At 39.9% G+C, this 17,204-nt stretch overlaps 1 protein-coding gene across 5 annotated transcripts in view; it reads right to left on the bottom strand.

The window, feature by feature from the left end:
* Window positions 1-17,204, bottom strand: part of LOC100704753 (potassium voltage-gated channel subfamily H member 7) — an 82,952-nt gene that overhangs the window by 44,664 nt on the left and 21,084 nt on the right. For all 5 annotated transcript variants that reach the window (XM_025902930.1, XM_019351259.2, XM_019351260.2 and 2 more), the window contains exons 3-4: window positions 13,015-13,170; window positions 28-507 (exon numbers count right to left, since the gene is read on the bottom strand). In XM_025902930.1, coding sequence (XP_025758715.1) covers window positions 28-507; window positions 13,015-13,170 — 636 coding nt within the window. The remainder of the gene's footprint in view (window positions 1-27; window positions 508-13,014; window positions 13,171-17,204) is intronic.

Here is a 17,204-nt window from a genome sequence, read left to right as displayed (position 1 = left end):
TGAAAATGTATAAAAGGACACTCTTACCTTCACTGGCATGCCGGTCCCTGAACACCATCTTGGAGTTGGACCCAAAGCCTTCCATGTCATGTACAGAAGAGGCCCTGCGAATACTGCACATACTCTCTCTGGAGACAGTTGGAGTAAGGCCTGGGATTGACGGAGCTGCAATAAGCGTGTCCTCTTGGCTCTGGTTTTTTGTCTGGGCAACGGCCTGGTCCGGGTACATCCGGTCCCAGGGGCCTTTAGGCGACGAGTGGTCCAAAGGCCCAGACACAGGGGTTGAGCAGTGGCTGGGGCCGATGAGGGCTCGGGTGTCGTTGGCGTAGGAGGGACTGCAGCTCTCTCGAGTGGTGGGAAGTTGGTAGTCACGTGTTGCTACTGAGCCGTCACTGTATCGAGGAGAGTCTACCATGACGGCATCAGGGTCTTCCTGGGGCAGGGACTGCTTGCTGATACCCAGGAGAGGTAAGGCTGGGAGACGGAAACGAAAGAATCTCCCTTTCCCTGACAGAAAATGAGAGAAAAAGCAATAAGAACAAGTGGCCACACTGCCTGTGTTTCTCCTATATTGTTCCACACTTATGCCCCCATGATAATATTTTTTTATAATAAGAATAAGAATAACAACACTGACACAGTGTCTCAATTCTGATTAGCACATGTTTTTATACAGTGCCAAATGACAACAACAGTTACCTCAAGGTTCTTTATATTGAAGTTAAAGACCCTAAAGAGGGAAAAACTTTTATTCTCAAACACAAAATTGGTATACTTCAATTTATTTTGTTCCTGAATTTCAGGAGCGGGACCACGCCTCCAAACACGTTCCTTCCAGTTCTCATCTATATATGTTCCCCCATTTCTACAAGCTGTTCGTTCTCATTTACGTGCCCCACCCTCCCTCCCCTTTTTAATTCTTTAAGTTCTTCACTTCTATTTAGTACATGGGGATCTACCAGGCCCGGGAGCCACCCCCAGTCCCCTTCGAAGCCTTCCCCAAACCGTAGCTCAATTCATGTCCAAGCCATTCACCTTTATCTACTAAAACACTGTCAAACCTCAAATGAGGATGTGGGCCCAGCGAGCGAAATAAGATTTAAATTTCCAGCATATCAAATTTCACTTGCTGAGTACCCATCTTTCAGTGTTGCATATTTACAACAACTGTACATTTAGCTTGCAGACACTATTTGTGAGACGCTGCACAGAAGCAATTTGTTTCTGCTAGCCAAGTGTACAAATGTGTACATATTTATTATATCTGTTGCAAAAATCCATTTGAAATGACTTGACACTTAAAAAACCTTACTCAATTTAATCGTGATGCTGAGTGCCATGACAAAAACGTTATTTACATTTACACCATGAACGCATCATAGAAAAAAAAAAGAGATGTGTTTAAGGTGTAAGCAGGGTGTGGCATTTCATTTTCTTATTAATGAGCAAGCGGTAAACCCAGTCTAGCTATGGACAGAATGGGGACTGCCCATTCAATCATGTCTATTATCCACCTGATCAAAGGTAAAGTAAAATAATTTGAGTTTTTCTTCAGGGAGTGCCAAAAATAGCCCAGAAAATATGAGTATTATTGCAAATCTTATCTCTAACCTTTAGCTTCAATTAATGGATTGGAACAAAAATATTCTTGCATATATTTGTTTCTGTCAAGCAGGGAATGCCTGAGGACAATTGATATCACATTTAACATAAATTCTGAGGCAGGCAGTGACTGATTCACTCAATTAGTGTGAAGACTATTTGACTGTAGTCACACCCAAATAGCATAAAAACAGAGAGTACAGTGGATTTTAATGAACCCGGGAGAGACACAATCCCCTGTGACCTGGCGGTGTGTTTTCACGGTGTGTTTGTAAGAAAACGTACTTACATTCTTCAACATCCCTGGTGATACCTCGCATTTGTTTGCCAGCATCACTGAAAAGCCTACCAGTGCAGCTTTCTTAAAAAGACCCTGGCAGATCAACACAAGTGCCTGCTCTGCCTCAGGCACAAGTTCAGGCTTCAGTTTCCTTCAATTATTCATAAGGGAGGACATTTGTGGAAATACTATAGTGTTAGGTATAGAAGAGTCAGTCTCATAGGAGATTACAGAGAGTGCTTTAACCTTCTAAGACCCGAACTCTTCCACAGCATGCAATTTTAATTTCTCTTTGATATTTGGTCACATTGGGGCCTGATGAATGTAAAAACAAAGAATTACCAGATTTTTTTTTTACCTTATTTTTGTTTTTAAGAAAAATAAGAGCCACATATGAGGATATTCATTTAAAATTTTGATAGAACAGTAGCAGTATAATGTCCCCGTAAGTGGGTATCAGGCCCTTGTAAAGCAAAATTCAGTATTTTGGTCTAAATAACCAAAAATGTGATGTCCACATATGTGGACGCCAGGTCCTAGGAGGTTAATGAGTGACTGATAGCTTCTGGGGAGATGATAAAAAGTCATATTTATGACTATATTGACACATACAGCAGTTCTGAGGGATGATAGTATAACAATATAAGTTTACTGTAACGCTCCCCACCCCAAAGACACACACCATTCACACACACATTTACTTGGGTTGTACACTATATGCAAACACCATGAGACAGATGCTCAGACTTACACATACTGTATGCACTGCAAAGTCACCTGAACATATGCCATCCATATCACAATACTCTCTCAGCCTTTAGAAACAAGTCTTACTGCCATGGCGACACAGTGAAAATCAGTAAACACACCAGATTATCATGTCTCCTTTGTATATTTTCTGCAGCCAGCTACATTGTATAGAACATACCGACATATGCAAATAGTGGAAAAGGTAAGGATGTGTTCAGAAAAGTAGAATTGATAATTGAGTCTTAGCAGGGAGCAGCCCGTCGCTTTATCTACCCCGCTGCTTCTTCTTCTTCTTGGGTGAGACTGACAGGGAGGGGAGAGAAAAACTAATTTTAGACACAATGCCAATGTCTGTTTGGGTCAGTGTGGTGTGTTTAAATTAAGTCTGGAGCCAGAAGCTGATGCCAGAAGTGATCATTGGCATTTCATTTGAGATTCCGAGCTGGATTGGAAACTCAAATCTGGGATGCCATTCATATTCATCAGGATGAAATCAGGTTGAATCGGCATTCTCGTCTTTGAAAAGCGATTGTGAACAAAAGTCTGTTTCGTGAGAGCTCACTTCTCTTTTTCTAATCACACAACTGTATTATTACAATACTAACATGTTAGACAATCAATTGTGAAACATTTCACAATTTTAAGGGCCAACATTGACTGCTAAAAGTGACACCTTACGAAAATAATGAACAATATTACTTGCCTCTAATTATTGTGCATGGAGTATAAGTGGACAATGTATGCCACAGATCTTTAAATTAGTTCATAATTCAGTCACACAGTCAGCGTGTGCTGAGAAAATTGCATGTACATTTAATTGTGGCACAGAAAGAGCCAAACGTTTTATGGATATGTTGCCCTTTTGTGACTGCTGTTACTGCATGTACTGTATGCGTCTCTTCCCTCTTCACCCCTCTCGTTCCCTCCCTGCAAAATCTCACTGGCAGCTTTACACAACCAGCGGACATACAGTGGCCTTTGTTGCTATGATACCAGATAGTAATATTTGCACTGAATATTAATTGGGTCCTCAGATCCCCATGTTGGGGAGTGAAATGTCTTGCTGTAATGTGAGCATCATTCAGAGATTACGTTAGAAGCAGAAAGAGAACAACAACCCTCCATGCTGTGGTAAAAGCAGGACAAAAACAATGGTGTGTCTTTTTGTCTCTGTCTTTTGTTCTTGAGCTTTTGCTGACATTACATAAAAAAGAGAATTGTAGAGTAGAGCAGTTAATGTGTTTGCTAAATGATTTGAAAGCAGATTTCTTTCATCTTAAGAGTTGTTTTCCTAGACTTCAAGCACAGCGCTACTATTACTCACATGCTCTAATAACATTTATATTTCTGCTGGGTCCCAACTTTGCTCTCTGCTTATTTATTACTGAGGAAATTAGGGTGTGGTTGCAATGAGCCTGAGTTAATAGTCAAGAGCTTTATTTTATTTATTTATTTTCTAAGTCAGGCAGTTGCCATCGGAGTATGAAAATATACCTGAGAATGATAATCAGTAAAGGTCCCTGGCTGAAATTGAAATAGAAACACTATAGAATGCATTCAATGTAGTTTAAGTCAGTGTTCAGTACAAAACTTCACAGAAAGAAAGTTCCCCTTGGGTGGGCTTCCGCTGGGTACTCAGGGTTCCTCCCACAGTCCAAAGGCATATGTTATGTTCACTGGTCACTCTAAATTGGCTACGGATATAAAGTAGATGAATTACTTAAACTGCATAGACAAGGATAGAAAAACGAGTAAAGAGGGAAACACTGAAAGCAAAGAAAGAAAGACAGAGTCTTAGTAGCCCTGAAGGCTAATCCTGAATAAACTGAAAAGCCATTTCCCCAACAGGAATTTGATGAATCTTTCCTCCTGAGGAAAAAGATAGCTCATAAATAATTTCCCCCAGCTGCTCTTCACTTCCTAGGCTCATCACCACATTCCCCAATGCACAGAAGCCAGTGTGGTTGGTTGTAGAAAACTAGCGCCATCAATCCACTGAATCTGCAATTCCTTGCTCGTTTTTTCCTGAAACTTATTCTGAACCTCCTGTTGTCCTACAGTTATAAACACATCATGTGGTTAGATTAGATGCTGAGCTGTAGTGGAGAGCTCAAAATAAATACTGTTTAACGTGAAAATCTGGTGTCTAATGTAGAGATAGTAAGGAGACAAGTAGAAACCACTGTAACCTTTCAGCAGCATCATTTTTCCAACTTGAGATGTCTAGCATAGACAGAATATTTAAAAGAAGAACTGATATAGGCCTGGGCAAAGTAAGTTAAGAGGTGAGACAATTTTAGAGCTACTTAATTCTTCTAATATATCACAAGCAGACAATCTCACATTATAGGAATGAAGGTACCAACAGTCTTAAAAGACAACAAAACTGTGTGAGGCCTTGCTTCCTCTTATAACTTACAAAGTGTTACGCAGGTTCTGTGAAGATGAATATAATAGTTTTGGTTGTCAGGGTTACAACAAATGACTTTTTGTACACTGCAGTGAAGAGCACCAGGCACACCAAATCCACACACTACCTTCTCCAAATCGCCCTGCATGTCGTCACCACCTGCACTCATGTGAAAATGAAACACCTTTAATCTTGATTTTGGAATTAAATACAGTATCTGTTTGTTTGTTTGTTTTTAGCTTTTATCTGTGTGACTTCATCAGCTCTGCATGTGTTTATACAAATCCTCAACAAACAGTGAGGAGTCTGCAGCAAAGCGCATGTCCACGTTTGACTGCGTTGTCGAATTGTTTTGTTTCTTTCATTAGCAGCCGATGCAACCATCAGCTTCTCAGACCTGGTTTTATTTGTAACACAGCACAATATATTCATCAGTGGTAATCGGGGCTTGCCATTTGCTATCATGGTAGTTTGGCTAAAAGTTCTTTCTTGTTGTCTGAGAGAATTTCGATCAAAGCTCACTCTACAGTGATCAATCCTAACTGGTCCAAACATCACTACAGTCATCACTACGCTTACTGCCTACTGGTTTTTGAAAGCAGTTAGCATTAGTAAACAGAAAGCACCTTTTCTTCTACAGTTGTTGTTCTTCTCCAATTCCTTTAATATACAGGGAGTGCAGAATTATTAGGCAAATGAGTATTTTGTCCACATCATCCTCTTCATGCATGTTGTCTTACTCCAAGCTGTATAGGCTCGAAAGCCTACTACCAATTAAGCATATTAGGTGATGTGCATCTCTGTAATGAGAAGGGGTGTGGTCTAATGACATCAACACCCTATATCAGGTGTGCATAATTATTAGGCAACTTCCTTTCCTTTGGCAAAATGGGTCAAAAGAAGGACTTGACAGGCTCAGAAAAGTCAAAAATAGTGAGATATCTTGCAGAGGGATGCAGCAGTCTTAAAATTGCAAAGCTTCTGAAGCGTGATCATCGAACAATCAAGCGTTTCATTCAAAATAGTCAACAGGGTCGCAAGAAGCGTGTGGAAAAACCATGGCGCAAAATAACTGCCCATGAACTGAGAAAAGTCAAGCGTGCAGCTGCCAAGATGCCACTTGCCACCAGTTTGGCCATATTTCAGAGCTGCAACATCAATGGAGTGCCCAAAAGCACAAGGTGTGCAATACTCAGAGACACGGCCAAGGTAAGAAAGGCTGAAAGACGACCACCACTGAACAAGACACACAAGCTGAAACGTCAAGACTGGGCCAAGAAATATCTCAAGACTGATTTTTCTAAGGTTTTATGGACTGATGAAATGAGAGTGAGTCTTGATGGGCCAGATGGATGGGCCCGTGGCTGGATTGGTAAAGGGCAGAGAGCTCCAGTCCGACTCAGACGCCAGCAAGGTGGAGGTGGAGTACTGGTTTGGGCCGGTATCATCAAAGATGAGCTTGTGGGGCCTTTTCGGGTTGAGGATGGAGTCAAGCTCAACTCCCAGTCCTACTGCCAGTTTCTGGAAGACACCTTCTTCAAGCAGTGGTACAGGAAGAAGTCTGCATCCTTCAAGAAAAACATGATTTTCATGCAGGACAATGCTCCATCACACGCGTCCAAGTACTCCACAGCGTGGCTGGCAAGAAAGGGTATAAAAGAAGAAAAACTAATGACATGGCCTCCTTGTTCACCTGATCTGAACCCCATTGAGAACCTGTGGTCCATCATCAAATGTGAGATTTACAAGGAGGGAAAACAGTACACCTCTCTGAACAGTGTCTGGGAGGCTGTGGTTGCTGCTGCACGCAATGTTGATGGTGAACAGATCAAAACACTGACAGAATCCATGGATGGCAGGCTTTTGAGTGTCCTTGCAAAGAAAGGTGGCTATATTGGTCGCTGATTTGTTTTTGTTTTGTTTTTGAATGTCAGAAATGTATATTTGTGAATGTGGAGATGTTATATTGGTTTCACTGGTAAAAATAAAGAATTGAAATGGGTATATATTTGTTTTTTGTTAAGTTGCCTAATAATTATGCACAGTAATAGTCACCTGCACACACAGATATCCCCTTAAAATAGCTAAAACTAAAAACTACTTCCAAAAACATTCAGCTTTGATATTAATGTGTTTTTTGGGTTCATTGAGAACATGGTTGTTGTTCAATAATAAAATTATTCCTCAAAAATACAACTTGCCTAATAATTCTGCACTCCCTGTATTTTAATAATATTCCTTTAAAATTCTGGGCATTTACAGTCACCCATAAGACAAAAACTACAAATTATTAACCATTCAGTTAATAATGTTAACCATTCAATTTTGATCTCTGCTCTTTTGAACCTACTAACTATTTAAAAAAATAGGCCTCTGGTTCAAAAGTACAAGAAGCTCCAATGGTGATGTAAAGAATACAAACTTTTTGGCACACACATACTTATTTGACCTGTACAAGTTTTTAGATTTGTCACACACAGCAGACTTAATTTGAACTGCATCTGTAAAATTTGTAGTTATCACAAATTTTATTTTCAATGTTCTGGTTTTAATAGTGTCAGATCTCAATATACTGACAACATTTTCAACTATTCTGCTTCTTATCTTCCAAGTGATGCTTGGTCCTGGAGGAATTCCCTACTATTGCAACAATACTTATTAATTCATAGGAAACACAATACACAGCCTAGTGAAACAAACCATTTTGCACACATTTCTGTGTGCAGTTTGTGGATCTGTTAGTGCCTCTTCTCAGCTACATCAACGCAATCCAAGACGGTTGTAGAATGTATGACTCATCACTGGTTGACAGAGGGCAATTGATAAGCAGTGCCTAATGCATTCCCCAGATAGAGTCTAGATAACGCAATGCATGCATCATCTCCTCAGTAACAAGCAGTGTAAGGCTATTAATTAGAATAGTAACACTGTATGCCTCACAGCCTTAAATTACATATTTAGCAGTTTTTTCATCATAAAATCTGCAAAATTATTCATAATTTGTGAACATGACACAGGTTTCAAGAGTTAGCGGAGAGAGAGATATGATAAAATAAAATAAAGGACTATGACTTTCTGGTAATTCCTGCTGTGGCAAAGCACAAAGAAACCTATCCAGCATCAGGCCTTGACCCTATAAGCAAATCTGAACTATATCTGTGGGGGCACTTACTTAGATATTGAGATAGGAAACCGAGCTGGCCTGCTTTTATCAGAGAACTGCTCTAGTGTTCAGACTGGGCCTTATAAAAGTGAAATAGGAGGGCCTTATCAGTAACATGCACAACAGCCAAACACAACCCCCCCCCCCCCCCCCCCCCCCCCAACACACACAAAAGCTTGACTATAGCCTAAGCATGCGCACTGTCATAGTATCATACATAAACATGTATATAAACTGTATGTAAAGAACATGCATTCACACACCACATGAAGCAAGGCAGTCTGTTAGAGTCCTCGTTCAATTACAGTAATCTAGAGGTGACCTTTGGTCTCCATGATGCTGCTTTATATGTCACATACAGAAAATGGGGAAAGTAAAGGACTTTGAAAAAGACAAGGCATCAAGAACACGTTCAAGAGCACAGCTGGGGAATGACATTATACACTATTACACCGACAGCTCTGGGAAGCTGAGGGATCCACAGCACTGCTCCAGTAGTTCATCAGGCCATCCTGAGCTATAATTGGTCCAGACCTTTGAAATGATAGCAGGCTAACACATCAGTATCTGTTAAACGCTTGTGTCAACATGCCAAAGGAGCCGTCTAGCTGGGAATTTCAGCAGCTGCCCTCGTGATTACTGCTGCTAGTACAGTTGCAAGATTAAAAAAAAAAAGAAGAAGTGAAAATGTAGCAGTCAATATGGGGATAAAAGTACCCCAGAGGTGATTTTGCAGTAGTCACGAGTACATGCAAAGATTAGCTTCACATGTCTGGAAAAATAGAAATAAGTGCACCTGAAAAGGGAATGACAAAGAAATACATAATGAAGAATATAGATTGTACAAAGAAATAAATAGACAACAAGGGAATAAAGTGTTAAAATGCTGAAGTAGCCAAATAAAAGTATAATTACTTTGTTTACAGTGTTTTGGTTCTGCATCTGTGTATGAGCTTTTAAACTTTCTAGTTATTTAAATATTACATTTGGTCCCTGATTGGTCTAATATGTTCGTGCCGTGTTCTTGAGTCTGTTCTCCATGCCCTGCTGTTCATCCTTCCCACTGTTCCCTAACTCTGTTGTTTCCAAGCCTTAGTTTGTTTTCAAGTTTAGGTTTCAAGTAGTTGCCTTTTTCTTTGTACTTTATTTTTTATTTTTATTCAAATGTGTCATTAGCTTTCAACAAGTTGCTCACTTTTTGTTTATTTCAGTCTGACTGTCTTTGCATCTGGCATTTGGGTCCTCACACTCCAGTCTGCATGACATACAATTTAAACTGGTAGCTGATAACATCAAGAAACAGGCAAAATTTCTTCTGACACAACGCATTTGTGCTAAATTGAGTCATCTTAAAAGTAGAGAGAGTATCTGTCTCCCAAATAAGAGCTGATTCCTTAGTAGAGGGGCCTGATAGCTGAAGAGTATGCCTCCTATTCTACTTTTACAAGCTCTAAGCATTACAAGTACAAGTATTGCAAGCCAGCAGTCTGACAGCAAGCGCTCTGTTAGGATAATAAGACACTATGACATCTTTAAGACATGTTTAAATTCAAAATTTAACAGAGAGTCAACAGAAAGAAGCTAATAAAGAATAACCAAGTTATTACAGGTCATTTTCTTTTCACAGCTGTAGATATAAGTATTATTGAGAGTTAACATGCAGTTCGGTGGGAGCTCATATAAAACAGACATTTACTGCTCAAAAATTATCGCCTCTGTCAGTGCGCCCCAGGTTGGCTGTGGCTACAATGTAGCTTACCATCACCAGTGTGTGAATGTGTGTGTGAATGGGTGGATGACTGGATATGTAAAGCGCTTTGGCGTCCTTAGGGACTAGTAAAGCGCTATATAAATACAGGCCATTTACCATTTACCATAATATGGGAGAAATATAGTCTCTCTTTTTAGTCCCAGTTAGTATGCTCACTGCAGTATTCTGAATCAAGTGAAGGCTTTTCAGAGAGCTTTTAGGGGGACCTGATATTAGCTTTTTAGCATCAATCTGAAACAGGATGTTTCTAATTTCAGCAATACTGCAGAAATGAATAGAGACAGTCATACATATTTATTTAATGTGTATGCTGAAGGGCATAAAATATACCACAAGATCCTTCACAGTGTTACTGCAGGCCAACGTAATGCGCTTTAAAGTAATTATCTGGTTAAAACGGAGGTTGTCTGATTTGGTGACTATCTGAATTTAGAAGTAGGAAATGAGAGCTCATCCAGGCTCCATGCCTGGAATTAAGTTGACTTGTATCATTTGGCTTCCTGGATAAGTACAGCTGGGTATCTGCAGAGCAATTAAACTGAATGCAGTTTTTTCTAATAATTTTACCTAAGCAAATCATTTATAATGTAAAAAGTATTGGTCCCAGTATTTAACCTTGAGGAACTCCGTGACTAACTTGTGTGTGAAGAATAGTCCCATCTAAAAATTAGTAGATTTACATCTACAAATTTGCATATATAGATATAATTCAAACCACTGCAATGCAGTTCTTTTACTACCATTAGTGTATTTTAATCACTGTCGTAAAATACTGTGGTCAGCTGTGTTAAATGAGGTCTAATAGGACAAGCACAGAAACCAGTCCACTGTCAAGATCATTTGACTTTCACTAGTGCTATTTCTGTGCTATACACTCTAAATCCTGACTGAATCTCATCAGATTAACCATTCCTTTGCAGATGATCAGCTAACTGTTTGAATACTACTATTTCAATAACTTTTAAAAATAACAGCAAGTTTAGAAATCCGTCTATAATTAAGGATCGATTAAGGACTTTTTAAAATAATGGTTTAATTACCACCACCTTAAAAGTTTGTGGTACATAGCCTGATAATAAAGATACATGAATTACATTTAAATTGGATGGATGGATAAAACTGAAGCATTAATGGTCAAACGTCTTTGAGCAGTCTTGTAGGAATGGGATCTTTTTTCACCGGAGTATAGCATTAAGTCACCTTAACTTCTGGAATATTGATCTGGTCAATAAAGTAGCAGTTTTAGCTAATGAGTTTATGCTGCTGTTCCACTAATGAAATTAACTAATTGATTAATTAATTAATAGAGGTGCTATATAAATAAAAATGAATTCTAGCCCACTGACATGTTAATGACTGTTTCACCAGTGGCTAGGGTCACTAAACTAGCAGAAGGATCGAGCAGAAGGTATCTTCTCCTTTGTGCAAGAAGAAACAAGATGAGCAGTGCCGTAAGAAATCACCTCCAGCAGGCCACTGGTGTGAATGTCTGACCAAACAATCAGAAACAGACTTCATGAGGTGGCCAGAGGGCCCAGCATTTTCTAGTGAGCCCAGCACTCTAAGCCTCGTTGGCATTTGCAACAGAACACCAAGATTGGCAGGTTCACCACTTGCGCCCTGTCCATGTGACAGATGTGAAAGAGTCTGCAGAAGCCGCTGAGAATGTTTAGCTGCTTATAACATTGTTCAGCATGACAGGTTTGGTCGTGCATCAATCAGGGTCTGGGGAGCCATAACCATGGTTAGGTGATGAATTCTGACTACCATTAGGTAAATCCCTGCTCCAGAGCTAGGTTGCACCTCAGATTGTCCAGGAGCAGCATTGCCCTGGACCAGATCTGGAAGTAGATCCCTTAGTACACCCATGTATTGTCTCATAAGGAGCATGCAATTGACAGGCATGCAGGCGATTGACGTGGGTGCTATACAAACTCATCATGGGGCCACGGTGTGGTAGACTTATGGTGGACCCAACTGCAGGACAAATAATACAAAACACAAAACAAAAGAATCTAGAAAACTCAGATAACAAAAAAACATGGAACACAAGAGGCAAGAGAGAAGACAGCATGAGGGAAGTATGATGATGACGTGACAAAGAACTGTGAACTTAAATACACACATCAGAAAATGAGGCAAAGTGGAGACACCTGGTGAACAAAACTGAACAGAAACTAACTAATGAGACAGCAGGAAGCAAAACTGAACATAACACAGGCAAGATGAGGAACTTTGTAGGGTGGCTGTAGCTCAGGTGGCAGAGCAGGTCAGCCACTAATCAGAAGGTCGGTGGTTCGATCCCAGGCTGCATCCTGGCTGCATGCCAAATATCCTTGGGCAAGATACTAACCCCTGTTTGCCTACTGGTGGTGGTCAGAGGGCCCGGTGGCGCCTGTGTCCGGCAGCCTCGCCTCTGTCAGTGCGCCCCAGGGCAGCTGTGGCTACAATGTAGCTTGCTATCGCCAGTGTGTGAATGTGTGTGTGAATGGGTGAATGACTGAATGTAGTGTAAAGCGCTTTGGGGTCCTATGGACTAGAAAAGCGCTATACAAATGCAGGCCATTTACCATTTAAAAAAAAAAAGGAAACAACACGTATGAACTTGACAAAAAGTTAAACAGACATCGATATAACTGACTGAGGAGACAAAACTAACATGACGCAACTAAAAGACAACAACACATGACTGTTTTTATTTACTCTGATTTTGTGCATAATTGTGACTAGATAAAGACCAGGCCACAAATATGAAATTAGTGCAGGCAACAACAAAAAAGCAGCAAGTTATGCTAAAGTGAAATATCAATTATAGCAGACAGCAGCATGTGCAACTTTAAGATTACAGTAGGTATCTAGTATATTTATGTATTTCTACTATATGTCCACCTTTATAAGGTGTATTTCTAACACTATATTTACTTAATGGTACAAACACAACCAGATTTGGGGAATGAATAAAAGCTCCGACCAAATGTCACAGACAGTCATCTAGCACCGACCCACTCCTGCCTGGGGCCTTGCATGTTTTTACTCACATTGGTCAGCTTTAGAAGGTGAGGTATGGTTTAGTCTCTCCAGCGAGTCACTGCTGCCTTCATCCAGGATGTAATCAAAGTTCAGGATGAACATCATGACTACACCCTCCTCATTCTTCACAGGGATGATATGGGTGGCACAGAGGAAGTTCGAACCTAAGCAAAAGGAAATCACAGTTAGAAAGAGTTTTCTATTTGATTGACTTAGCATGTGAGCCACTGCAGTGGCAGATACAGAATCTCGAAATTATGAGGCCCAATCAATCTTTAAACCCCAACATAGCAGGTTTATAGACATTTTGACCCTGTTGTTTTCCATTAACACCCTTTGACATTCAGGCATCTTATTCCAGATAAAGCTGCTCACGCAGGCAGGTCTGGCAGAAAAATGAGGGTGAAAAGGTCAACAAGGCCTCTGAGAGGAAACCCACTGGAGCTGAATGATTTTATACATACAGACATGCGGCAAGTGTCCTTCACAGTTCAGTACAGTTAAAACATTGCAAACAGCTTACCTCAAACCTAACATTAGCAGATTATTTAAATCATGTATCCCCTTGGTGTTAAATCATCAGAATGTCACATGAATAATTTCTTCTTCATGTAACAACTACAAATATTTTCACAGCAGTTCTCATGGAAGGAAAAAAATGAGGCCCAATTACTAAAGTTGGCAATGGCTTCACAGTGGGAGGTAATTTAATACAACCCTGCTAGCTGCTAATGCCTCACATCTAAATGTTCCTAATTGATCAAATAGGAAAGAGGTGAACAAAAATGAAGCAGAGATAGGAAACAAAATTGTAGACCATTCCTACCAGCTGACTTGTCCTAGCTTCAGATAAAACCCTCAAATAAACAGAAAATATGATTGTTACATTTTTATTTTTAGGTCTGATTCTGTCTTTAATGCTACGTCTAGGCTTAAATAGTAATTGCAGTGTTGCCAACATTAGTAAAGCTGTAGTACAGGAGCAATGAACAAAAATGAGATGCATTTTATGTTTTAACTAATAAACATAGACACTGTTGGAAGATGCTCTCTCACACATTAGACTTGAAATCCTGGTATCACTATTAGGCTATTTATAGCTCACCCAGCAGGCACCCAGCCCAGAGCGTTTCTTTTCTGGGGGAGCATAGATGCACTGCTGCTCAAACACCCTAAACTGCGATTCTTACTCTGCCTGCAAAAGAATTGTGGATTACCACTCACTTTCTTATATCAGGTTCTCAAATGCTACTGTGCAGCTTTGTAAACCAAAGTAGTTCACAAGGCCTGGCTTTGACTTATGTTTTAGGGAGTCCAGATTCTGCAGGGCTAAGCAATATCCAGGGCCTAACAGTATATCAGTGTCACCATGGGTGGGTCGAACTATTCATTTAAATCTGGAGTGGGGGGGACTACCGTGCTTCCTGTGACTACAGTGTCAACACTGTAGCTTACAGATAATACAGAACATAAAGTCACAGCAGATGGTTGCCTCTTCTTCACCCTAGTTCTGCCTACTCACTCACAGGGAATGACCAGATTGCTGGTGTTCCCTCTCCAGTCCCGTACCTTTACCTTAAATTGACTCTTGGTGTAAACTGGCACTATATACACACATATACACACTATGAACCCAGCATCTACTGCAGAGTGAGTATTAAGATTCCGAACAGCATTCTGATATAGCAACTATAACTTGAGGTAAAAAAGAAGCTTGTTTTAAACCACAATTCAAGCAAGCACTTTGGCAACAATGGGAAGGAAAAACTCCCTTTTAACAGGAAGAAACCTCTGGCAGAACCAGGCTCAGGGAGGGGCGGCCATCTGCTGCGACTGGTTGGGGAGACAGAAAGAAGACAGGATAATCCACATAGTTTAGTTTGCATTCAACATACTTTTTTAAAAGCAATTTGAATCAGACTTGACTGTCAATTTTATTCACAGGCTCCCCATACACTTACATAGGTTATGAAATAACTACCCAGAAGAGTTACCAATATGGCTGCCAAGTGGTAAGTCATGCTTCTAGAAAAACGTTAGCTAGAGGGATTAAATCCTGAACTAAACAAATATACACACATTATTAGTGGAATATTTTGGATATGAAAAGAGTGCATCCAGATATTATTGTGTACTTGCCTCATACTGACAGATTCAGGTATTTACCCCAACTTACAAAAATGAACTTCAATCAATGACTTTGATTTTAGCTTCCATCTCAGCTCAGACATGTTTGTCATTATAAAAATACAAATGCATCCGTTGTTTTTATCTCTTTAAGCACAAGGAGTAGCACTGACAGTGATAAGCATCCTATAATTTGACTCACTTTGTTTGCAAATTAAAATCTTCTCTGTCTGTCTCCATGGAAACAACTGAGCGCTCCAAAGAAAGTTAAACTCACTGCACCATTCTGTCACCAGTACAAAGTGACTTCAAGATGTTTTTCAAATGATCATATTTATTCATCTGTCAATTTACAAGGTGTTGAAAGAAATGTCCCTTTTATGGCAACAAACAAACGGAACAACTCATTTAGATGGGCATTTAACAGTGTTTCCACTGAAAACACAAACACCACCCAGCGCCCTATCATTACATTCTTTCAGTTGTAGTGTTGAAGAAGTGTCTGAAGTTGTACAAACGCACATTTGCATAGTCTAACCAAACATGCAAAACAAATCACATGCGTGCACACAGATGCCCTCGCATGTGCACAACCATACAGTGCTGTGCAAAAGTCTCAAAGCATTCTTATCCATCAATGAACAAAATCCAATAAAACTCGCTAAATATTATGTGATGTAGGTATAACCATCACTCAAGACCATGAGAAAAACATCTCATTAATTTCAAAGTCTATGGCATAGCAAAAAAATCCCAGCACGTGGCAAGTCAACGAATTATCTTCAAACACAAGGCGAACAAAGAGCCCCACACCAAACACACAATGCAGTCAGTCTGAGATTATATTAAGAGACAAGACAGTGAGCCAGCCTAAAATCCACAGACCTGTGGCACATTTTCCAAGATTGAAAAACTGCACATGTACCCAAGAGAACTGGAGATGCTCACATCAAATATAGATAGTTATGATTTGATTTTTATGTGATTAGTTGACTATACTATATTATTTTTTACCATACAGTACTTTCCATTACTTTTAGTAAATTCGTTCACAGTACAGCACAGACCAGTCTATAAAAGCACTGCTTGCAGGGACAAAACCCCAGCCTTGAAATGCAATCTATGTGTGTACATGTATGGGGGACTCTAAAAATAAGCTGCTTGGAATCCATAGGCATTTATAATTCATAAGTGTCAAGTATTATATTCTAGAAAACATAATGGTGACTTGATGACTTTTTTAGGTAACATAAGAATGAGAATGGGTTTAAAGCTGTGTGTATGAAGAAGAACAAAAGAACAAGAAAGTGATGGGAATTTTATAAAAACACAAAGTTTGTTAAAAAAATTAATATTTTGTTTATTGTAATAATTTTTCATGTGATCTCATGTCATATACTTAGCAATGACTCAATTCAAATACAGTTAAATATGAAAAAGACAATGGGGTAGAGAAGTGCTTATAGGTCTAAGCCATGCGGGGGCAAAAGGACACTGTGATCTTTTTGTTATTACTTCAGTGGAGGCATGTGTTACTCAGAGCGGGTTTTAATATGGGTTTAGTGTTAGTTTTAAACCTGCATAAAAATAATAATTCTACATGGACTTCTTTTCCCTCTATCACTTCTGGTCATTACTCCCTTACTCCTTCATGTCTCTTAAATCCAGACTCCTTTTTTTTCTGTTGGTTTACTCCCCTTAGTCTTTATTTCCCTGCTCTCGTTCTCTGCCCCTGTCTCTGCATGTCTTTCTTCCTGGGAAGAAAGAGAGCTGCCCAGGTTCTTTGCAGGAAGGCCACCTGACGCATTATAAGTGGACAGATCAGAAAGATTCCCAACACTGCCGCTGATGTAAATTTCTGCCCATCTGCCTGTGTATCCTGCCTCAGAGGAGGGTGAAAGGCAAACACGGATACACATACATGCATGCATGCATGCACTCACACAAACAGAAATAACATTTACATTTCTCATCTGCACACTGACAGTGAGACAGCCAACCACACAAGCATGCGCACAAAAACGCTATTGAGGTCCACAGATCCCGGCTCAGCACACTCTGAAACAGCCAC

Source organism: Oreochromis niloticus, linkage group LG23 (genome assembly GCF_001858045.2).
Source record: "Oreochromis niloticus isolate F11D_XX linkage group LG23, O_niloticus_UMD_NMBU, whole genome shotgun sequence".
Taxonomy (NCBI): domain Eukaryota; kingdom Metazoa; phylum Chordata; class Actinopteri; order Cichliformes; family Cichlidae; genus Oreochromis; species Oreochromis niloticus.
Note: the sequence above shows the minus strand (reverse complement) of the source record. Positions and strands in the feature narration are given on the sequence as shown.